Source organism: Notolepis coatsorum, assembly GCF_963971535.1.
Source record: "Notolepis coatsorum genome assembly, chromosome: 18".
Classification (NCBI taxonomy): Eukaryota; Metazoa; Chordata; class Actinopteri; order Aulopiformes; family Paralepididae; genus Notolepis; species Notolepis coatsorum.
The window spans coordinates 27355600-27381751 of NC_140182.1; the positions used below are offsets into that span (position 1 = coordinate 27355600).

Consider the following 26152-nt stretch of genomic DNA (forward strand, 5'->3'; position numbering starts at 1 on the left):
TAAGAAACCAAACTTTACGGCAAATTTTTTCCGGTTGAAACCAGCGTGATGCGATCAGCTTTTTGGCTACTGTGATACCCGATAAAACCAATCTCTTTAGCTGTGGATTCACTGCAAACTCAAAAACATCATTCAATAGTAATACCGAGGGGTGTACAGGTATATTCCAAGATACGAGTTTTGATATTTGTTGGGTCACATCTTTCCAGAATGCCTTAACTGGTGAGCAGTCCCAATACATGTGCATAAATGTCCCTTCGTCCCCATTTGCACATTGGGTGCATTTGGAATCTTGTTTAAGCCCCATTCGGCACAGTCTTATAGGAGTCAAGTATGTCCTGTGAATATAGTTAAGATTGATTTGTTGATGATCCGGGTTCCTTGATGTAAGTCGGACATTTGCCCAGGCTCCTTGCCAATCAAAGTCATTTTCCAGGTCTGGTATATCCCTCCTCCAGACAGAGTCAAGTTGGAGGGTTTCATACGAGGACGTTAGTAATTGATGATAAAATTCTGAAACAAAACCTCTCGATGTCTCTCTTGTGTAGAAGAATTTGTGGTATCTGTGGTGTTCAATTGGTCTGTCTAATGGAACACCGTGAGATTTCAAACAAAGCTCTAACTGTTTGTGAAAAAGCCATGTGGACTTGGTGAGATTAAATTTTTTGCGTATTTCTTTATCACTACAATAACCCTGTTTGTTAAAAACATCCCCTAATGAGTGTATGCCTTGCTCTTCCCATATAGGGAATCTTATAGGTCGTTTTCCAATTAAGAGTGCATTGTTATTGAATAAGGGAGTATGATTGTGCCATTTTTGTGGGTTAGGATTTTTTTTTTGTGATTCACGCCATATCCGGATCGCATGAGTAATTATGGGGCCAAATTTTCGTTCACAGTGCTTGATTGGTAGTTTAGTGTATGCTATGTCCTTCAGTCTATGTGGGGCTACTATGTTTTCTTCTATTTTTCTCCAGGATGCTAATGCTTGGGAGTCAAACCATGTTGTCAATGGACTTAATGTGTACGCCTTAAAATATAGGAAAAAATCTGGAAATGCCATGCCACCATCTGCTTTATTTCTCTGTGCGGTGGATCTTTTTATACGTGGTGGTTTGTTATTCCAAATAAATTTGTATGTGGAGGAGTGTAATCTTTTCCAGTAACCCTCTGGAGGGGGTAACGGTAGCATTGAACTGAAGAAGTTGATTTTAGGTAGTACATCCATCTTAACTATTGATATCCGTGCTTGTACTGTGTTTTTAAGTTTTGCCCATCTATCAAGGTCGTCTTTGATTTTGTTTTGGATTTTTGTGTAGTTGTGCTTCACCGTTTGTCTTATGGTAGGGAATATTTCCACTCCCAAGCATCTGAAATGTTTTACCATCGGTATCTGTCCTGGGAGGGTTGTGTCTTTTTTTGCAGGGGTGTTAAGTGGAAGGAAAGCCGACTTCGGCCAATTTATCTTAAATCCCGATAAATCACCAAAGTCCTCAATCAACTTGAGCAGATGAGGCAATGTGGTGTTGGGGTTTTGCATGAACAATATTACATCGTCCGCATATAAACAAATTTTTTGTTGTGTGCCCTTGATTACGATTGGTTCTATGGATTGGGATTGTCTTATATATTGTGCTAAAGGCTCTAATGATAGATTGAACAGTCCGGGACTAAGAGGACAACCCTGTCTGGCAGAGCGTGATACCGGAAATATTTGGGAGATGATTGTGCCTGTTGTAATCATGGCCGATGGGCCTTTGTATAATACTTTAATCATATCGATGAATCCTTTTCCTAACCCCATCCTTTCTAGCACTGCCCACAGATACGACCATTCCAGCCTGTCAAAGGCCTTCATAGCATCCAGGGACAGCATCGCCTTAGGTATGGTGTCCTCCTTGTCGGCATCAAGTACGTGCAGTATTCGTCTTATGTTCTCAGTGATCAGGCGGCCTCCTATGAAGCCAGTTTGGTCCGGGTGAACTAAAGACGTCATATGCTTTTGTAATCTGATGGCTAATACCTTAGAGTACAGTTTGATATCTGTTCCGAGGAGGCTTAAAGGTCTATAACTACCGCACTTGTTGGGGTCTTTGTCTTTTTTAAGGAGGACTGTTATGAGTGCAATATTGTCATTCTTATGGAAGTTCCCCTCCTTGACTGAGTATAAGATCATATTTAGTAATAAGGGGCCAATTATGTCCCAACAAGAAAGGTACATTTCTGATGGGAAACCGTCTCTTCCAGGAGCCTTACCACTTTTCATTGCGGTTATGGCCTTCTTGAGTTCCTCTAGTGTGATCGGTGTTTCTAACTGTTTAGCGTCATCCTCTGAAAGTTTAGGGAGAATAATTTGATTAAGAAATGTGTCCATTTTGTTTTGATCGAAGGTCATTTCTGATTTATATAAGTCGGAGTAGAATACTTTGAATGTATCGTTTATTTTTACAGGATCTGTTACAAGTACTTGTTGTGCTCTAATGGTAGTTATATCTGCAAATGTTGCATTCATTCTTAATCGCATGGCTAATAGGTGGCTGGGTTTGGAACCATGGGAGTACTGCTGTTGTCTTGTGCTGCGTATTTGTATTTCCGATTGTTGTCTGTATATGGCATTGATCTCTATTTTTAGTACGTTAACTTGATTTTCTAGTCGAGTTGAGTTGTTGTATTTCAGAGAATTAAATAACGTTGAGTAAAGCGTTTCCAGCTCAGCCAGTTTTGTGCATTGATTCTTGCGCATTTTGGAGGAAAAGCTATCCGTGAAGTCTTTGATCATTCCCTTTACCGACATCCATATTATTCTGGGGTCTTGCACCGAGTTTGCATTCTCCCGTTGGAATACTATAAGAGCTTCTTTGAGTTGTGTAATGAATTCCTTGTTATTAAGCAGCAACAAGTTAAATCGCCATCTTGGGGCTCGGGAGGATAGTATACCAAATGTACCTTTAAGGAGTAAATAACAGTGATCTGATAGTGCGTTGGGTATCATTTCCACTTCATAATTATCAAATAGTCTCTGTGATGCAAAGACATAATCTATTCTGGATAGTGTATTATGTCTCGCAGATCGACAAGAGTACTTTCGGGTCGTGGGATTAAGTAACCGCCATAAGTCAATTACACCTGTAATCTTTGACCAATCCTTTAATGCCTTCGATGAATTCTTTTGTTCGCTGGAAAAGGCGAGGTAAGATTTGTCCATCCTTGGGTTCCAGATGGCATTAAAATCCGCTCCTATTATAAATGAGTAATCGGGAATGTCTAACATTGCATTGGTTAGTGTAGTGAAGAAATCCTCTTCGTACAAATTTGGGGCGTATACCGCTATCAACGCTATTTTCCTGTTCTTATGTTCAATCCTAGCTATAGTTATCCGACCTTCTACATCAGACCATACTCCCTTTAGTACAATATTCAACTTACGTTTAACGACTATTGCTACACCCCGAGTTCTCGTACCAATAGAGGAGTGATTGATATTATGGTATATGTTGTCCGCTAATTTATCTATGTCTTTCCCTAGAATGTGCGTTTCGCTTAGCAGAGCAATGTCCACATGTTCTTTTTTCATCAGTGTGAGCACGCTTTTGCGTTTGAGTTGGTTATTTATTCCCCCGGTGTTCCATATCATTATATTCAAACTAGCCATAGTCTATACATGTTGCATTGTAATTTTTGGTAATGCTTCTAGAGTGCGAGGCAATAATAGATATACATCCCACTAGTGAGGTCCCGTTGAGAGCCGAGCTTAAAAACATACATATATACAAATAAAAATCCCCTACCCTTCCATCCCACCGAGAGTCGTACAGGATTGTGTTCCATGAACACAACCTTTGCGTATGACTCCCTCCCTTGCACCACCGGATATCCCAGAATGATCCAATTATCCTTAACATTCCTATGTATACCATAGGATCTAACACTCTAAATTCTACCATAAGTAGAATGTCGACTGTGGCTAGGCCACTTTCCCGTAAAAAATAAATAAATAAAAATTTAAATGAGATAAAACTAAAAATAAAGACCAAAAATAAGCTTCAATTGTCATGCCCTAATCACTTACATTTTATATGAACTTGTGTAATTTATAGTAACCCATGAATAATATGAAGGTATTGAACTGAAGAGAGAGCCTCAATAAATCAGAGAGAGCGGATGAAAAAGAAAAAAACAAGTAAAAGGAAGAGAACATTAACTTAGATCTTAAAAGAGCATTGCTATGCTTAAACATCTAAAGTATAAATTGGAGAAGTAGTGGAATTATTTCCCATTAACACTTTGGTTGCCTAAGGTTAAATTAATGATATACCATAGATTGCCAGCACTATTTGTCTATGGAGAAAGTCCCCTTCTTTGCAGGGCTATAACTTTTTAAATTCTATTGCTACATTGCCATTATTAGGGCCCATTCAAAGTCCTATATGTATTGTTCATTGTGTAGCAACGTTAAACTTTTTCATTCACATATTCATAGTAAAGTATGGTCTAATGTATAAGTATGTTTTCATCTCTTTCTGCAGCTTTCTCCAGAACGTGATATATAGCCCCAAATGCATTATATTGATGATGAAATACAGTTTGATGGCAATCAGCGCGATATAAAAAATTCCAACTAGACGTACTTCTAGAAGTTACTACACGTCATCTGATGTTGACCGGATGGGCGAGGGGGCGTTTATAATTCCGTGGGCAGCGTTATACCAATCATCTAATGTGGGTCAAATGTTGATAATATCAGTTATTATCGAAGACGGTAACGTTACACGCTGAAACTCACCCCAGTCTCCGCGCGCCGTTGGGCGATCATCGTCGAGTAGAAATTTTATCATTATGGGATATATTATTACCCGGTCCATCTCCAGCTTGTATAATGGTATATACGTCCAAATCATGTTGTTTATCGAGTTATTGGCAATCGATCGCTATGTAGTGTGACGAGCTAGAGTGCCGGAACCTATCCCGAGTGGCCGGAAGCAATACGGACATCTAGCACAACCTCTACTGCGCTTCCTGTTAAGCGGTTGCGCGATCGGCCACCAGATGGCGCTCCTGAACCGCCAGAGAGCTCAGTGGGTCCTGCTGGTGTATCTCAGGCCAGCGGAGGGACATTATGAATCCGATCGCAGATTTTTGAAATATTGATATAAAGACGACGTACAGCGTCCCCCGGCAACTTTAGCATGGCCAGCAAAGACGTCTAAAGACGGCTCCCGGCAGTCAAAGTGTAAAAAACAGTTTTTAAATACGTATATGCAGCATTTCCCCTGACCGGGGTGGGCGATGATCGTTGTGTAGAGTGATCTTTCTGCCGGCCGGCTATGATGGCTCTGTGGTTCTGCATCTAGATAGCTGTTGATTATTCCCCCGAGGGGCTACTGGTAGAGTGAATGACCACGTATTGCTGATATTCCAGAATGTTCCATATATCAAAGAATGCTTCGATGTTCTAGATTATTCCAATATGTCATTTTTACATTGTTTGAATGTTCCAGTATGTTCTGGAGTGTTCCAATCTTGAATCCAATATGTCCGCAATAATATAAACACGTCGGGGAAAGCATTCAAAAACTCTGAGCACGTAGGTCTCTCTGTCCCAAATCCTCGGTTATTAAAGATTGTACTATATGGTGACCTTGCATAACTGAGATTAAAAGGCCATTTATACACTATTCTGCGTGTTGTGCAGACAAGAATTTGGCTGCTTCTTCAGGCGAGTTGAGGAGAACCCTTGCTCCTTGTTTATCGACAATGCGAAGTATTGCAGGGTATATTAGTAGGGGTCTGTATTTCTCCAGGTATAGTTGAGACATCACCGTCTTGAACTTGGCACGCAGTTCCACTACATCACGACAATAATCTTCAAAGCAGTGTATTGGTACCTCCATGTATTTCAGATTGCCTTTCATCCTGCGAGTTTCACGAATAATCATTTATTTTATTCTGACTTGGCGCAGTATAACCAATATCACTCTGGGCTTAGCGTTATTGCCAATGGAGCGGGTCCCCAATCTGTAGCACTGTTCCACCTCTGGTACATTAGGAAGGATCTCTGTTCCCAAGATTTTCTGTAATTCTGTGGCAAACTCTTCAGGGTTTGCACATTTCACTGATTCGTCCAGACCGACAATACGAATATTCAGCTTGCGTTTTTGATATTCCATCTAGAATATTTTGGCTTTCTGTTCTTCATTGATTCGCTTAAGCTCCAACGTTATTTCGCTGAGCTCCGTCTTGATTTCTTTGTAGTTTCCCTTCATCTCAGCAGTTAGGTTAACGTTGTTAACCTCTATTTCATTGTAGATGCGAACGAAATTGTTTTCGTGGGCTTCCATAACTGTTTCCAGAGCCTCGGTGCGTTTAATCTGTGCGTCGGCGTCCGCTCTCAGCGCATCAATTTTGCCTTCAATAGATTCTTTAATATCATCTACTTTTTGAGTTATTATGCTAGTTATTGTCTTCCCCATTTCCTCCATTTTCCGGATGATATGTTCGGTGTCTGCGGAGGTGTTTGATGGGGTTGAACTTGAAGCGGCCACTGTCAAGTCTATATTTCCTGCTGTCTGCTGTACGAATCCTGATTCCTGCGGCGGGACCTCTACGACTGTTTTTGGACTCGTTGTGCCTTTCTTTGGTTTCATCTCGATTCTTTTGGTCAATATAGTTAGTTGATAGTCTCAGTTGATATATGCGTCAAGTTTTAAACGCATTAATGGTTTATAAATATGTTTTTAAAACGAAAAAAAAAATAACGGGTGAGCAGCTGTGTCACATGCGACCTACTCCATTCTAAAGCTAAACCGGAAGTCCAGTATAATTTCTTTTTATAATTTTTTTTTATATAATATTTTTTTGTATCATTCATTCCATGATAATGTAGAATACACATTTACAGACTTTTTTTTAATATGGTCCATTTGCATGTTCTTGGTATCTGATTCTAGGGACATCTATGAATCTCAGGGAATGTATTCCCAGTGTCAGAAATACTGTGAGCTAGATCCACAAAGAATGGATTGCACGGTGCAAGTTGTACCCTTACTTACAATTCATTATGAATTGAACATGGGGGACCCTGATGTAAACAAGACGAAAGTCTTTCTCTGGTCTGCATGACCTTAACAATTGTGTGTATTGAGCCGTACTGTATTGTACCCATTCTGCAATCTGTTAATAACATTTTCATTCAATCAATCTGCGTGGTGATTGATTGAATGAAAATTTTATTTTGAGTCAATTGTAATGAACCAAATGAGAATATCAATATTTTTTTTTTATCTTTGACTGTGAATAACACCATGCTCAAATTGACCAGACCTGAAAAATCTAAGCAAATTAATAGATGGAAGATGATTAAACAGAAGGTTTTGTAGATACAGTACTGAATTCTGCCATCTGGACACATGCAATTAGAAATATGATTATAGAATTTCAGGCATAAAATTGTTATGCGATTAAAATGCAATTAATTAGATTAATTAATTACAAATCCTGTAATTAATTAGATTAAATTTTTTAATCGCCTGACAGCACTAATTATATTGTAAGGAAGGGGCAGGACTAGATACGTTGTTACTTCTTCCTGTCCCCTCCCAAACATGTTTTTTGCAAATTGCTTTAGGTAAAAAAAAAAATCATGCTTTTATACGTTTTATGTTTTTTACATGTTTTATTTGTATATGTTTGGGGGATGAATAAATTAAATCAAACCAAACCTGCAAGTGCTCCGGTGTACAGAGGACGGCCTCGGGGTAGAGCTCCAGGACGCGGGCGACGACGGCCCCCGAGGCCCCCAGGCCCTGCAGCAGGTCGGCCGCCTCCCTCACGTACGCCGGGCTCCGCTGGAGCACCCAGCCCTTCAGCTGCCGGATCTTGCGGATGTCCACGGAGAGGTCGTACAGGGCCTCCACGGTCTGCCGGTTCTCTGCCGAGCTCGGGGCCCTGTAGGGCCTGAGGGTGACGGGGATGGGGCCCCCGGACGGACAGCGCAGCCACAGGGCCCGCGCAGCCTGCCGCCACATGGATACGACCTAGGGATGAGTTAGAATTTTGATTTATTGTCGGTCAGCTGAGCCGATCGACGTTCTGAAAGATTATCTGAAGTGCCTATTTATGTGCAATACCCTTTGATTTTAATGACCCATTCTATTAAAATGAATAACTGAATTGAACTGAAACTGAACATTTTAACTGAATTTTAAACTGAAACAGAAAATAACTAATTTTGTGTTTTCTTTTATTTATTATAATTCGATACATATATATTCGAAAATGATTTGTCAGTCATGCACATCCCTAATACGACCCACCGGCTCAGTGGCAGAGACCACCTACATGCTGCTGTGATGTAAATATAATAATACAATGTCAATATGTATAATATAACTATAATATAATGTAAATATAATATACATTTAATTTCCATTAATCTTTATTTAACCAGGTTGCCTGATTACTTTTACCAACGGATTTCCAGTTCCGCGTTCGCGTTCTGCGATCTGATTGGCCACTGACGTTTCTGGTCGCGCCAATCGTGTGACGCCTGTTTCTATCACCGGTTAAGCTTAGGCACTCTTTCGAAGTTGGTTAAGGTTAGAGTTTGTCTTAGAGCAGGCCGATAGAACACCAGCCCTGATTCCAAACTTTAACCTTAACCAACTTCGAAAGAGTCGCCTAAGCTTAACCAGTGATAAACTAGGCGTTAGGTAGTTTGCAGGCTGTTAGACCCGGAAATAGGCGCAGAACTTGCCGTCCCACGATTGGCGCACATGTCAGTGGCCAATCAGAGCAACGCGGAAGGACAACTTGCTTGTGGGAAGTATAGACGCGATCGGGACATCCCTAGCAGCAGTACAGCAGTTTCATACGCTACACACACACACACACACAGACACACACACACACTAGGGCTGAGCCCAAACGTTCGAACGTTCGGACCTTCGTTTGTTACGTTGGCGTTCGAATTCTAAATCAACATTCGAATTTCTTCTTTTTTATAAAATTTTTTTTTAAACTTTATTTTCTTTATATATATATATATTTTTTTATGTATCTATTCATTCTGTTTAAACCAATCTGCATCCACTTAGCACTCGGCGCTCCATCAAGACGTCACCATCACTTTCGTACCAACCGTGTCCTTATTGGATTATTTACAGTATGTTGACGAAACTGATGAGTTATATTCATTAAAGAAAGTTGATTTAAGGTCCCATGCATTGCTATTCCTTGCACTATTTGGGCAACTTTACACAATTCCTGTGAGTCTATGGAACACATCTGTAAAGTTATTTTTCAAAAACATACTCCAAAAAAGTACTCAAAAGCAAACATTTTCGACCTCAGGATTTCATGCTGTTTGTGCTGGGCTCCGCCCATAAGCGCTTTGAGTGACAGTCACCCACACAGTCTGCGACTGGCAGACAGAGAGAGAGATCGAGATATTGATGGGGATACTAATTAATTTTGCCGCAGGGGGCATAAACACACGGGACAATGCATTGGTAACTTGTTTCAAATGACAATATATACCTCTGTGAATATTATTGCACGGATTGGAATACGGGCGTGCGCGTGGGAGCGTGCGCAAAGATATTTTGACAGTGATATGGAGTGCTCCCGACTGTGGGGAGAAGACCCATCCCCCCGGCGCACACACATTTACACACACTCCTGCGCCGCGGTCCCTCTCTCTCTCTCTCTATCTCTCTCTCTCGCTCGCTCGTTCTCTGCTGTCTGTCGCACCCTCTGTTTGAGGAAGTAAGTACACTGCTCTGTTGTTGAGCGAATTGTAGGCGGTGACTACAACCAGTAGTATTCACGTCAGCAAAACAGTCAAATCAGAATGGCTTAGTTAAGTGAGGGAAGATCTCGTGAACTCGAGACTAGACTGATGAGTCAATATGATAATTAGAGACACAGACCACATTGATATAATCCCCCATTGCTAGGAAACAATGCTAAGGAAAATGCCATTTATAATGCATGGGACCTTTAATAAAAAAAAATTTAATTTAAAATATCCTCAAACTAAATCCTCAATTTGAGTAAAGTTAGTATTTTTTTTATTAAAGGTCCCATGCATTATAAATAGAGCCATATGAAATCCGCTTTCACGGAATCGTGGCCGGAATCGCGGAATTGACCAATAAAAATGGAATCAACTGCAAAACGTGGAATATTGCAGAATTTGGCCTAAACTGAACTGAAATTCCGTTTTTGGGTGGAACGTTTGGTGCATGACCGGGGAGGCGGGGACGCTAGAGTGGGTTACACACAACACGCAGCAGTGCTCAAGCATCTGGCTGCTTTGATGTTAACATTGTCAAGAAGAAGCTAAGAAATTCCGCAATAAGCCCTCAATTCAGAGCAGAACAGTATCCTAATGACTTTTATGCCTCCGGCGATAAGGTGTTTTGCAAATTCTGTCAACGTTCCATGGACTGGACCCGCAAAAACACGTGCGACACTATTGTGATTAAATAGCCATGTAACGTTAGGACATAGGACTATAGATGGAAATGATAGCTTCTAGCTAAATCTGGTGCACCCATCCATTTGTTTAATGCAAACGATTGTCATTACACACTGTCCTTTATAAACTAAATAAACTTAAATAGCTATGTAACGTTACAGTACATAGGACTATAGATGGAAATGATAGCTTCTAGCTAAATCTAGTGCACCCATCCATAGGTTTAATGCAAACGATTGTCATTATACACTGCCCTTTATAAACTAAATAAACTAAACTAAAGGTGCCTAAATGATGCATTACTATATTTCATCACAATATAATAGATGATATAGCTAGGCTACTGACATTGTCATTGTGATAATGTCAGTAGTAGCTAGCTGTATCTATTGTTTACACTTGAAATGTCTATTTTTATTTTGTCACAATATTATTTGAAAAAATAATTTGGACATTTATTCATTCCCACTTATTAGACACTATTTCTGATGGTAAAATGAGCATAAATTCCATTTTTGGGGGGAGGGGGGGGAACCCTGCATATATCGGTATCGGTTTATATCGGTTGATATCGGTATCGGAAATTAAGAGTTGGACAATATCGGTATATCGGTATCGGTAAAAAAGCCAATATCGAGCATCCCTAGTTCTTACCTATCTCGATGTGATTTATCTAGAGATATCTACTGCACGAATTTGAGGTGTTAATGAAGCGAGCATAGCAGTCTGGGTAGCTGTGGTGGAGAAGATAAAGGGTAGCATATAAACTTGTAATTTTCTGATGTTAAATGAAATAGTGGATGTATAGTCCAAGTGGGGGTCCTGAGGGGGGGTGGATGGGGAGGGAAGGGGAAGGAAAGAGCAAGGAAGAGCGAGCAAGAGCACATGTATTGTATTTATTATTTGTATGTCTTTTAAAGGGGAACTCCACTTTTTTTGGAAATTAGCTTATTTAACATCTTCCCTGGAGTTAGACAAGAAGATGCATACCTTTTTTGTCTCTGTGCGTGCATTTTAGCTTTGGGAATAGACGCTCCGTTAGCATAGCTTAGCTTCATCACTGGAAGTGAGGCAGGACAGTAGCCTTACAGTGCCTTACAGTGTATTGCAAGGTCTGACATTGACCAAACTTGATATGCATAACCTTGGTGGGCTCTAGGTCAACTCCTGAAAAGGGGGTCAATGTCAGACCTTGCAATCAAAAGTTAGGGGGCGCACTGAAATTATGGCAAGGGTTATTAGCCCCCTAACTTTTGATTGCAAAGTCTGACATTGACCCCCTTTTCAGGAGTTGACCTAGAGCCCACCAAGGTCATGCATATCAAGTTTGGTCAATGTCAGACCTTGCAATACACTGTAAGGCACTGTAAGGCTACTGTCCTGCCTCACTTCCAGTGATGAAGCTAAGCTATGCTAACGGAGCGTCTATTCCCAAAGCTAAAATGCACACACAGAGACAAAAAAGGTATGCATCTTCTTGTCTAACTCCAGGGAAGATGTTAAATAAGCTCATTTCCAAAAAAAGTGGAGTTCCCCTTTAATCTACATTTATTTTGATTTAATTACTGGACAGTCATTATTGTTATTATTTCTGTCATTGTCCTGTGATTTATCATTGATTATTACTGTTACTGTATTGTTTGTCTAGTTTCATGTTAAAAAAGGGAAAAATAAAAAACATTTGTTAAAAAAAAACAAGAGCTACCGTTTCTTGGCATAATTAGGCACATTGGTTTGGTGCTGGGAGGATGCATGCATATTTTTCAGTCCATCCACCTTTGAATTGCAGCGATTTTCACTGTCGACTTTTCTTTTTCTTTTTTTTTTACTTTGGCCATTCCGCTGGCTCTTTTTTTTTGCGTTTATCGCATTTTACTCTGGTCAAGAATGACCGACAGAAACAGGCTGAAGGGGTACAGATGGGGGGGAAGACACTCTGGGAAAGGCACGGCTGCAGTCCGGGATTCGAACTCGCTAAACCCCAGATCCGTGACGAGCACGGTTGTCCCCGGCGCCGAAATAGCGCTCGAGGTACGCGGTGAGCTACTGGAGCTCCCTGTCGACTTTTCTTTTACTGGCCATCTTTGAACATGCCACATTTTTCTACTAGCTGCCTGCTGGCGAACCTAGGCTACTAGCTACATTTATCTCACGGAGATAAAACTGGGAACGAGGTTACTAGCTACAGTACCTGCAGATTAGACTACCTGTAGATGCGCTGTCAACTCGCTCTGACTCTGACTCGTTGAAAGAGACGACAAGCATTCCGTGAAGACCCACCCTACTCTGCCTCTGATTCGCAGACTGTGGGTGAGGGGAAAAAACGCTGACGGGACGCTGAATGTGAATGGACCAGAGCACGTCCCCAAGGACTTCAAAATTGCGAGTGACCCCTCTGCACAAAAAGGGCAGTAAATTAGACCCAGGCAAATACCGCCCTGTTTCTATTCTTACCTCCATCTCGAAAGTCATGGAAAAAATAGTCTACAAACAGGTTGAAAAGTACCTAGCGGAAAAAAAATAATCTACGAATTCCAATCTGGCTTCAGAACATCCCACTCCACTGACACCTTCTCTATTTGAACGACCACATCAAACAAGAGGTGGACGCGGGCAAATACTGCGGCATGGTCATGCTGGACCTACAAAAAGCCTTCGACACTGTCAATCACTCCATTCTGATTGACAAGCTAAAAGCAATTGGTTTTGATAGTCTATCAGTGAGCTGGATGCAATCCTACCTGGAGGGGAGAGAACAGATGGTGGAGGTAAACGGCACCCTATCCCCCCCGCTCACAGTGAGCTGTGGTGTTCCACAAGGAAGCATACTAGGACCGCTACTGTTCCTAATTTATGCAAATGTCATGTCGTCAGCTTGTGACTGCAACTTGTTCTTGTTCGCAGACGACTCAGCCCTGCTGGTCTCTGACAAGAACAAGTTACAGGTTGAAAAACCCCTCAGCTCGGAACTAGGCAAAATCTGCATATGGCTCGCTGATAACAAACTATCATTACACATGGGCAAAACAGAGTCCATTCTCTTCGGTTCAAATAAAACTCAGCAAGACCGACGGCTTCTCAGTTATAGTGGGTGATAATATTGTCACAAGGAAAGATGAAATTACCTACCTGGGTTCCATCCTAGAGGCTAATCTTTCCTGTGACAAAATGGCATCCAATGTAATAAAAAAAAGTCAACCAACGAACTCGATTCTTGTACCGGATCTCCTCTCTGGTAAACAAGAATACCCTGAAGACTCTGGCAGGAGAACTCATTCAAGGGTACTACGACTATGCTTGCACCTCATGGTACCAAAGCACCTCAAAGGCGCTAAAAACAAAATTACAAACATCTCAAAACAAACTGGTCAGACTACTGCTTGACCTTACTCCTAGAACCCACCTCACCCCTGCCCACTTTGACAACCTAGGATGGCTTAGAGTAGACGACAGAGTACAGCAACTTGCAATGGGCCTGGTCTACAAGATACACTACACGACCAAGGTACCCATGTACATGTCAAAATACTTCCCAAAGGTCAGTGAATACCACGATCACAACACCAGAGGGAGCTCCACAAATCATGTTAAACCCAGATTCGGCTCAAACAAGGGACTAAACACGTTTCGCAATTATGCCACGTCAATGTGGAACGCCCTACCCAAAGCTGTAAAGGAATGTGAATCACTACCCGCTTTCAAAACCACTCTCAAAGAACACCTACGGGTGACTGCAATTAGAAACTGGCCCCTGTAAATGTCCTAACCCAACCCCCTCCAATGTACAGTAAATGACCAAGTATGGTTGTCAATATTTAAATTGTACAGTTTTGCTTGTACAGTTGTACAGTGTTCCCCACCCACCCCTCCTACCCCCCCCCACCCACCACCCAACCACCTCCAATGTACAGCCCCCCACCCACCCAACCCCACCCCACCTACCCAACCTCCCCCAATGTACAGTTTGTACGTCAAATGTATATACTCTCTTTTCTGGACTCTTTTTGTATCACAAACAGTACTGTATTAGCAAATCTGGTATGTCATAAATGTATAGATGTAGCAGTACTGTCTATCTGTATGTCATGTATGTCATATATGTACTGATGAATTGAAAATGGGGGACCCTGATGTAAACAAGACGAAAGTCTTTCTCTGGTCTGCATTACCTTAACAATTGTGTGTATTGAGCTGTACTGTATTGTACCCATTCTGCAATCTGTTAATAAAGTTTTCAATCAATCAATAAAACCTACACACAGGGAGCAGTGCAGCCGGACAGGCAGAGCACTGGTTGCAGAGGAGAGATAGCGGACAATTTCGAGGATGCCTACCATACGCACTGGATATATTTTCCTTCCACTTGGTATCACTCCGGAATCACGTTTCAACCAAGTCACTAACGTAAGGTTTCTGTCATGAGCCTGCGCTATGGTAGCCTACAAGTGATCAAATAAATAAAACATCCAACTCGCACAACGACGCGAAAGTTGCGCGCAGGTCGCACTAACACTAAACTTTGATGTCTAGTATGGGGTCTCAAAATATCATCCAGCAAGCCGCAATTGGCCCGCAGGCCGCGAGTTTGAGACCCCTGAGCTAGAGGAAGGATGACAGAGGATAGGGTGAACGAGTGTCACAGCCTCTACTAATAAAATGGAGTATTGAACCATTTTTAACAGCTGGGTATTGGGTTGGACATTCTGATTTAAGAACTTTCTAAATAAAATAGAAAGTCCCAAAATAGTTAATTTATCTGACTGCTTGTATTAATTGATCAAAAAGTAGCCATGTGCAGTAATAGTTATATAAAAGAATAATAAAGCAATGTCGATTCTGTTCTTAATTAATTAAAAAGAAAGATCTTGCCAAATAATCAAAAAGAACCGATAAGAGTATCGATAAAGTACCGAACCGTTAAGCAGTATCGATAAGAGTAGTAGTATCGATAAAATCCTAACAATACCCATCCCTAGTTATCTGTAGCCGTTATCTGTACCAGTTATCTGTACCAGACCAGTTATCTGTACCAGACCAAAGGTGGCTAAATCGTGTTCATTGTATGCTGTATAAGGTCCTCCCTGGTAGAGAGACGTGACTTGCACTGGCATCTGCTTCAGTATGAAGCCGTTGTTGATGATCTACATCACTTCATTACTGGACTGGAACTCTGGTCCTTATCACACTCGCTCTGGTGACTGGCTTATATGCTTAAGGTCCCCAGAGTTTGCACTGCATTAGGAAAATCAGCTTTTAGCTTCGGTGCCCCCGATACGTGGAATGTTTTGCAAAGCACCTCAAAACTCAATACTTCAGTATCCATTGGTCAGTTAAAATCTATAATGGCCAACCATTTCACCTCAGTCTGTAGTTGTTTTAATGAATTTAGATTGTTTAGTTGATTTACTTTTCTGTTTCTATATTGTTTTTGTATTATGTGTTGTACCTCTCAACGTCATTGTAAATGATCTTTCAAGATTAAATAAAGATTGAATGAATGAATGAGGCTAAATTGTTTGCAGGGTCCATGTGAATAGATTGCTGAGTGATAACCTTTCAACAAAACTCAATACTTCATATACTGCATATGAAGTTCTACTGAATATGAAGGTCTACTGAATATTAAGATCTACTGAATATTAGCGGTGGAACGGTACGCATTCGAACTAAGGGTGTAACAATGCATCGCAATGCATCGATCCTAAGGTCGAATCGCATCGAATCGAATGGTGGTCAAATTAATATTGAATCGTTGCCTGAAGAATAGTAATCGAATCGAATCGTTGTGAGGTCAAATATTTACACCCCTATTATATTCATGCTGAGTGAATCAGTTCCCCCAGCCACATTTGTGTATTAAAGTGTTCTGGGGGAATTAACTGATTGAAAATGTATCGAATCGAATCGTGGTCAAATGAAGAAATTTCATAATGCATTGAATCGTTGCCTGAAGAATAATAATCGAATCAAATCGTTGTAGGGTCGAATCGTTACAATCCTAATTCGAACCGTACACCATTCGGTACGACCTCCGCGGTTCGGGGCATGTGTGTATTGTTCGGTTCAGGGGATAATGAATCATTTGGCACGGAGGCGGGAGAGGTGAAGTCCTGCAGCCGGTTAAAAAAATAGGCATTAACATTACATAGGCCTACACACATCTTGCCATAACGTTAGCACGGTTTGTGACAGACAATGTACATATTTTTAAAATAGAATGGACAGAGCAGTGTTTTGAAACAGTACAGTGTGTGTTAGTTTGATTTATGCTGCATTTTATATTGATGGCCTTCTCATTTGTTTGTTTATTTATTTATTTTAAATAGTGACACTTTTCCTCTTGATAAGAAATCCAGCCATATTCCTTTCATTGTATTTCAAATACTGCACTTTAATTTCAAGCGGAAAACTAATCTTTCCATTAACACATCCAGTGACATTCACGGATAAACACGTGTCTGGCGCCCGACGGTTGAGTGCCATTCACAGATTAACACGTTTCTGGATCGTTATTTCTTTTATTCGCTATTTCCATTGATAATTCATCGGGCAGCCTGTGCAGGCTGTCCTGAATGGGTCTGAGATCGCAAACATCCAATACTGCCGCCTAACGCCTTGTGGCCGCTATTGCACTCCATTTGAAACGATGTGGCTTGGTGTCTGGGCCGAGCTGCGGCGTGCAGGCGGGGTCTAACTACTCGGGCAAGGCAAACGCTTATAACAGATGCATCGACGAGGGTCGGGCCCCCTCCCGTTCATGTTGGCATTGGATTACGTTGGAAACACGATCGTGATCAGTACTTGGAATGGCAATCAGATAATTGGAATATTCTTTTTGCAGTACATCATAGACAAGGTAAGGGCTATATGTTATCAATCTTGTGTTGATCCGATAATTCCTTCCCCGTGATCGGAGCATGTGTCTGTAATAGGGCTGACCTTTGATATTTTTTTTGGAATTCAAAGCTTCTGGGCCGAGATTAGATTTTAATTCGAAGATTCGAAAAGAAAAAAAAATTAAATAGACATTTTTCTTTTTAATTTAATTTTTTTATATATTTAATTTTTTATGTTGTGGGACTTGTACAGCACTTTGTTCAACTTTGTCAGTGCTGTAAAGTTTAAACCTTTTTAAATCTTAGACAAACAAAACACTTGCTTTCATGAAATATTGTAAGCCGTCATTTGAGGCTTTATAAAGCAGCACAATGAACACAAATCTGTCAGTGCCGAGTCCGACCTCATCTTAAATAACAAACAGCATTGCTTGTTGTAATTAACAAAGAGAGGCAGAGTTGATTTTGCACACAAAAAATGCATACGTTTTTTTTTTTTTAATAATCAAATTTTATTTTCATATTCGAATCCCATGCCCATCGAACGAAGCTTCGAAGTATTTAAGACAGCCCTAGTCTGTAATGTACTGTCTAACGTATTCCGTTGGTGACGATCGAAGCATATAAACCCCCGCCACACCCTTTCATGCATGCATGATGAAACATAATACCGATAATCTAGCGTTGATTTCAGATTGATTGTCGATCCAAGCGAGGAATGGCACGCTTCCTAATGAAATGCAATAAAACGCTGTTTAGCTGCGTTTCCTGGGATTACACAGAATTACTCTAAAACTATACTCATATTCACCACGGTATAAAACGGGAATGTATTGATGAAAAAATTATCCGTTTTTTGCATCTTGACCAGAAGAAACTCAATGACAATCGACTATAGTATTAGATCCATAGCTATAATATTTAATATAGTTTTAGCACTGCAAACACCGGCATGTATCCCCATTCATTAAGCGCTGGCACACACAACCCTCAGCGACCTCTCGTGACTGGCACTGGATGTGTTAAGAACTGACAATCAGGGAATTTAAACATGGTTGACATAATGCATACTTTATGTTGATGATGGCCTTTGTCTATATGTGGCCACAAAAATAGAAAGGTTTAATTATTTTGTTTGTTTGCACTAAGTTAATAATTTGACAAATGTAGCCTATATTTTTCAGTCAGTTCGGTCTTTGTGTGCCAAACATTATGCCAAAACCGCTGTAAACCTTTTTTTACCCAATAAATGAGAAGCATGTTTAAATCAGCAATGCCTCCCCTCTTGCTGTACCAAAATCTCTCCTAGCTCTAACAGGTTACTGTCAAAATGATGTGCCTGATGTCAAACTGCTTCATTCTTTTAGTTTTTGCATGACTACTGTACGTCCTTGAGAATAACTGAAAAGTTGGATTATTTTTAGTATGGTATTTTTGGAGTGTTACAATTAAAAAAAAATTAAAACAATGTATACCGAACCGAAAACTGTGACCCCAAAACCGTGATATGAAACAAACCGTGGATTTTGTGAACCGTTCCACCCCTGCTAAATATGAATGTCTACTGAATGAAGGTCTGCTGAATATGAAGGTCTAATATGTAGGTGTACTGAATAACGCATATAACATATATTGAAAATATTGACGTGAAGGAGCACCGAACGAATACAACAGTACACGCGCGTACTTAGCGCACAACGAATGGATAGAGCGCATCTTTGTGCGCGCGTACTGATCATCTAGTAACACGGCGTGTAACCGCGTGTGACCACGACTGCACCACTGGTTAACATACTGTTGTATTCGTTCGGTACACAGCTGTTCGGTATGGTACGGTACACACTGAAACGGTTCGGTACGGATACGTGTACCTTTACACCCCTAGCTGATAATGGCTAAAAATGTCATTGCATGCAGGCGTACGTGCTCCTTCACGTCAATATTTTCAATATGCGCAAAACTGAATGTTGAAATAGCAGTAATACCATGTTCATTGATAAAATGACAAGTGATGGAAAGGGGGGATGGCCGTTTTAGAAGGTGGATGATATTGACTGTTTTTATTTCAGGGGGCATGCCATCCCCCCTCAACTCGAGTACTGTATATACTAGTAGTCTTATACATACTGTATATATATATATATATATTATATATTGTATAACTTTAAGTTAATAAAAAAAAGGGGATTGCAAAAGAAAGATAATTTGTTGTGATGTGATATTTGGGGCATATTATTGCCTGGCAGTGCACTACTGTATCCCATATTGCAACTTGTGTTTTTAGCATTATCCCCATATAGAACTAGCCATACATTCTGCTGAAGTAACTTTATTTCAGAAGCTACCCTGACCAGTGACTACACTGTCTAACGTTACCTAACGTTAATGAGTCTAGCAGGTAATGTTAGCTTCGCGTATCTAGATGAGGAATATGCAGCCCGGACTGACAATGAATACTCGACCAGTGCAGTGACATTACTCCTAGTTGTGTAGAATACATGCATTTCGTTTTAAACAGCATCAGAACGTCAACAAGTTAATCAGCTCTTACCTATTATAGCGGTCAAGGGATATGACGTTCTGTTGTGAAACTTAGCTTCTTCTTCTCCTGTGCATATAGGTCCTGTGCACAACAGCACGCCGCTGACGACAGGCGTTGATCGGTACTGCAACCAACCACTTGAAACCATGATGAATGAATGATGCATGAATGAATGAATGATGAATGAATGAATGAAAAATGATGGAATGAAAAATTATGGAATGAAAAATTATGGAATGAAAACTTTATTTAACAGATTGCAGAATGGGTACAATACAGTACGGCTCAATACACACAATTGTTAAGTGGATGCAGACCAGAGAAAGATGTTTGTCTTGTTTACATCAGGGTCCCCTTTTCAATTCATAGTGGACTAACCTTACGTCTACTCACTTTACATAATAAACAATCAAATGTATTTGTCCTTTTCCAAATTCCTCAAAGATCTGGTTTCTGTTTGTAATTCCTGTAATTCGTTTTCTTAGGTTTCTTAAACAGGAGTTGGCGATAACTCAAAATCTGCAGCATACGGAAAGGGCCAGTGATTAGTGTAATCAGCTGGATTGGACCGCTGGATTGGACCGAACAAACACAAGGTTCCTCACAGATGATACTTAATCATGGCTGCTTGATCACTGCACTCTGTCTGCTGGCGTCTGAGTGGGAGGAGGAGCTCCTTGTTCGTATGCCAGTAAACAAGATAATAGTAGGCCAGCCTCAGACAATTTGTTTCTATTGTTATGTAATTGTTATGTTGATTTCTGGTCGCCGGAATGGTCTGATTATCAGTCTATGACATACACGACATACAGATAGACAGTACTGCTACATCTATACATTTATGACATACCAGATTTACAAATACAGTACTGTTTGTGATACAAAAAGAGTCTAAAAAAGAGAGTATATACATTTGACGTAGAAACTGTACATTGGAGGAGGTTGGGTATAGGTGGGGTGGGGGGGGGGAACTGTACATTGGAGGTGGTTGGGTGGGTGTGGTGGGGGGGGGGGGGGGGTAGGCGGGGTGGGGGAAACTGTACAACTGTACAAGCAAAACTGTACATTGGAATATCGACGAAACCTTACTTGGTTCCAAGAAGAGGGTCTTGTGTATTATTGGGTTAGGAGTGGACATTTACTGTACATTGGAGGGGGTTGGGTTAGGACATTTACAGGGCCCAGTTTCGAATTGCAGTCTCCCGTAGGTGCTCTTTGAGAGTGGTTTTGAAAGTGGGTAGTGATTCACATTCCTTTACAGCTTTGGGTAGGGTGTTCCACATTGATGTGGCATAATTGCGAAACGTGTTTAGTCCCTTGTTTGAGCCGGGTTAGGGTACATAGGGTATGTACATGGGTACCTTAGTCGTGTAGTGTATCTTGTAGACCTGGCCAATTGCAAGTTGCTGTACTCTGTTGTCTACTCTAAGCCATCCTAGGTAGTCAAATTGGGCAGGGGTGAGGTGGGTTCTAGGAGTAAGGTCACATAGTAGTCTGACCAGTTTGTTTTGTGATGTTTGTAATCTTGTTTTTAGCGCCTTTGAGGTGGTTTGGTACCATGAGGTGCAAGCATAGTCGTAGTACCAGTGGCGGCTGGTCAATAGGGGGCGCTAGGCCGCCGCCCTCCCTGGTTAAAAGAAGAAGAAGAAAGGAAAGTATTCACGCCCCCCTGGCCCCTAGCGGCCTAGCCCCCTCCAACCCCTTTTCATGGGCGCTCAATCTCAGCTCCACGGTCCGTGCGCAACTCACAGGGCAAATACATACGTACGTGTAAATAAATACGTACGTACAACATAACACAATCAAATACGATATCCGAGAGCGCTTGGTCTAGTGCCCGAAGTAGTCACTCTATTGGCTGAGAGTGGCACGTGACATCGCCTCGAGGAAATACGCTCTGCTAGTAGTTGTCTGATTGTCTGCTAGTAGTTAGCTGGTTAGATACTGTACATTCAGACAGTGTTGGATCTAACTAAATAGATTTATATGGACACTTTTATGGAAAGTTCAAGCCCTGGACCACAAAGCTTCTCGAAGGATTAAGGCTATACTCGGTCAACAACAACATCAACAACAACAACAAGCAGCTATAATGGCTAGCTGGATGCAGTCTGGACAGTGGACATCGACATAACAGTCTGGACAATGGACATATACTGTACACTTTATCAAGCCCTGCTGGACCGCGTTTGAACTAAACAAGTGAGTCGCGGTCTCTCTCTCTCTCTCGCTCTCTCTCGCTCTCCCTGTTAGAGCGATGCTGTGTTGTTGTTGAACGAACTAATTAATTTTGCCGCGGGGGGGGCCATAATCACCCGGACAATGAATGGTAACTTGTTTAAAGTGACAAGATATACATATGTGATCATTATTGGTCGCTCTCTTTCGCTCTCCATGTCAGAGCGATGCTGTGTTGTTGTTGAACTAACTAATTAATTTCGCCGCGGGGGGGGGGGGGGCTATAATCACCTGGACAAATTTGAATGGTAACTTGTTTAAAATGACAAGATATACATATGTGATTATTATTGTTTGGCTTTGGCAATGTAAACGTATGTTTCCCATGTCAATAAAGCCCATTTGAATTGAATTGAAGAGAGAGAGAGAGAGAGAGAGAGAGAGAGAGAGAGAGAGAGAGAGAGAGAGAGAGAGAGAGAGAGAGAGAGAGAGAGAGAGAGAGAGAGAGAGAGAGATAGAGAGATAGAGAGAGAGAGAGCTGTGCGTGTTTGTGTAGGCACTGTAGGGCTATTGGAAACGTGGTTGCATTTGACTGACTGTGATCTTATATTGATTGATGGCAATGGTGATAATATTCGCCAATGCGTGCCTTGTACATGTTTGCAAAATGTTTGGTATAGCGCCCCCCGTGGAGAAGAATTCACCAGCCGCCACTGCGTAGTACCCTTGAATGAGTGCTCCTGCCAGAGTCTTCAGGGTATTCTTGTTTACCAGAGAGGAGATCCAGTACAAGTATCTAGTTCGTTGGTTGACTTTTTTGATTACATTGGATGCCATTTTGTCACAGGAAAGATTTGCCTCTAGGATGGAACCTATGTAATTGTGTAATTTCATCTTTCCTTGTGACAATATTGTCACCCACTGTAACTGAGAAGCCGTCGGTCTTGCTGAGTTTGTTATTTGATCCGAAGAGAATGGACTCTGTTTTACCCAGGTGTAATGATAGTTTGTTATCAGCGAGCCAGGTGCAGATTCTGCAGAGTTCTGAGCTGAGGGTTTTTTCAACCTGTAAGTTGTTCTTGTCAGAGACCAGCAGGGCTGAGTCATCCGCGAACAAGAACAAGTTGCAGTCACAAGCTGACGACATGTCATTTGCATAAATTAGGAACAGTAGCGGTCCTAGTATTTTTCCTTGTGGAACACCACAGCTCACTGTGAGGGGGGGGGGGGGGGGGTAGGGTACCGTTTACCTCCACCATCTGTTCTCTCCCCTCAAGGTAGGATTGCATCCAGCTCACTGATAGACTATCAAAACCAATTGCTTTTAGCTTGTCAATCAGAATGGAGTGATTGACAGTGTCAAAGGCCTTTTGTAGGTCCAGCATGATGACCATGCCGCAGTATTTGCCCGCGTCCACCTCTTGTTTGATGTGGTCGTTCAAATAGAGAAGGCATGTGTCAGTGGAGTGGGATGTTCTGAAGCCAGATTGGAATTCGTAGATTAGATTTTTTCCGCTAGGTACTTTTCGACCTGTTTGTAGACTATTTTTTCCATGACTTTCGAGATGGAGGTAAGAATAGAAACAGGGCGGTAGTTGCCTGAGTGTAATTTGTCATTTGTCATTTGTCATTTCTTAGTCTGTTTCTTTGAATTTTTTGTTCAACCACGTGGGCTTGGAGTTCATTGCTTTGTCTGACTTTTATGAAGTTCAGAGCATTTTTTGTCTCTGGCTTTCATAGCAGTCAGTATTTCAGTGTGCATCCATGGCTCAGCGCGACTTTTAACCCTGGTGGTTCTTAGGGGTGCCATGTTGTTAATTATTGTTGCGAATTTGGTTTTGAATCCAAGCCATGTTTCTTCAACCTGTGTACCACTGAGCTCATCTGACCAGTCCATGCTCTCCAGTTCTTGGTTAAAGGCCTCTCTAGAGTAGGTTTTGAGGTCCCTAGATGTGACTGTTTTGTGACAGCCGGCCTTTTGTTTTAGCTTTTTGCGGGTACAGAAAATCATATAATGATCACTTAACCCACATGCTATCACCCCTTGGAGATCATGGACTTGTCAGCGGTCAGAATGAGGTCAATGGTGGTTTGTGTTGAATCACATAGCCTTGTGGGTTGGGTGATTAGCTGGCTGAAACCGTGCAGATCACAAAACCTACTGAAGGCCTTGAAGACGGGTGCTGCTTTACGTAGCATATCCGTGTTCCAGTCGCCTATAAGAATCTTTTCTACACCCTCCACCCCAGCTAAACACCCATCAAGTGTGTCATAGAAGCCACTCTGTTCTGGCGGTCTATATATATGCTGTCCCATCCAGTTAGACTGTGGTTGTACTGGGCAGCTCCTAATGGTCAACAGGGTCAGACTGTGGTTGTTGTACTGGGCAGCTCCTAGTGGTCAACAGGGTCAGACTGTGGTTGTACTGGGCAGCTCCCAGGTGTGAATGTTTCCAACTGTGTAGTATCCATGCTCAGCAAACCTACCCTGGTAAATAATCTCTCTCTCTCTTTCTCTCTCTCTCTCTCTCTCTCTCTCTCTCTCTCTCTCTCTCTCTCTCTCTCTCTCTCTCTCTCTCTCTCTCTCTCTCTCTCTCTCTCTCTCTATATGTATATATATGTAACAGATGGTACCGCGAGGCACAGTCACGATGGACTTCAGATGTTGTGAAGTGACTGTGGCGATTAGCGGCACTACAAGTTAAACTCACTGTCTCCTGTTGGAAAATACACAAATAAACGTTGCCAAGGAGTGAATTCACCTCTTGGTATAGTGGTGCGGCAGACAACAGGTTCGAAACTCCCTCGGGGCATCGAAGTTTAAGGTGACGATATCACAACCGTTACATATATATATATTAGGGCTGTCAAAGTTAATGCTTTAACTTTGGAGATTAATTTAAATTAAAACATTAAAATGAATTAATCTAGATTAATCTATGGAGTGAAAAATCTTCAATCTTAGCGCCGGGGATATAAGAAAGAGCTCGGTCTAGCTGAGTCAATGTTGATGGTTTTGTTGAACATTTGTATTTCACAGGAGAGAAACTGTATTCAAAGAAAGCTATTAAAATAGTCTTTATAGTAAATATACTTTCTTTGTGTTGATTTTACATTAATTCCATGATTTTACTCAAGTAAATATCTGTTACAAGCTTCGGTCTTAAGTAGAAAAATGCTAATTACAGACAATTTTGAGATTAATTAGTTAATTTCTTTTAATCTATTGACAGCACTAATGGATGGGATGGGATGGTGTCAAGAGAACAGCCTCTCCCTGAACGTCAGCAAAACAAAGGAGATTATTGTGGACTTTAGGAGGTCGGGGGTCAGGGACTACAGCCCCCTCAGCATCGACGGGGCACCAGTTGAGAGAGTGAACAGTTTTAAGTACCTCGGAGTCCACATATCCGAGGACTTGACATGGACCACACACATTGACAGTGTTGTGAAGAAGGCACGGCAACGCCTCTACTTCCTCAGGCGCCTAAGGAAGTTCCAAGTCAGTCAGAAGATCCTTAATAACTTCTACTCATGTACAATAGAGAGCATCCTGACTGGCAATATCACCTCCTGGTTTGGGAATAGCACCGCACAAGACCGTAGCAGACTACAGAGAGTGGCCCGTTCAGCCGAACGCACAATTGGAGGGGGGCTTCCCACTCTCCAGAACATTTACAACAAGCGGTGCATGGGTAAGGTTAAGAGAATTATCAAAGACTCCAGTCACCCAAACAACTGCCTCTTTGAACTGCTGCGGTCAGGCAAGCGATACCGGAGTCTCATGGCAAGCACAGAAAGACTCAGAAGAAGCTTCTATCCCCAGGCCATCAGGATGCTCAACGAACAATAACACTATGTAACAACCATCAAATGCACTCACAGCACACACATCCACACGCACACACTCACTTTAAACAAACAACTCACTGCAGCACCCACTTTACACACTTTAGAACACCTAAACACATTTTATATTTATTGGTAAAGAATTTGCACTACAACCCATACAACCCATACCTCATTACACCTTACTGTAAATTGTACCTAAATGGTACCTCATCCCATTTCTGCTTTGCACTGTATAGTATATTGTATATTGTATAGTATATTGTATGGT

The 26152-nt window shown here is 41.5% G+C and overlaps 1 protein-coding gene across 1 annotated transcript in view; it reads right to left on the reverse strand.

Annotated features, from left to right (window-relative positions):
- mterf2 (mitochondrial transcription termination factor 2) overlaps positions 1 to 19930 on the reverse strand; it is a 43164-nt gene extending 23234 nt beyond the window's left edge. Inside the window, exons 1-2 of the mRNA XM_084334948.1 lie at positions 19865 to 19930; positions 7719 to 8033 (exon numbers count right to left, since the gene is read on the reverse strand). Coding sequence (XP_084191074.1) covers positions 7719 to 8024 — 306 coding nt within the window. The 5' untranslated portion in view covers positions 8025 to 8033; positions 19865 to 19930. The remainder of the gene's footprint in view (positions 1 to 7718; positions 8034 to 19864) is intronic.
- Between the last annotated feature and the right edge of the window lie 6222 nt (positions 19931 to 26152).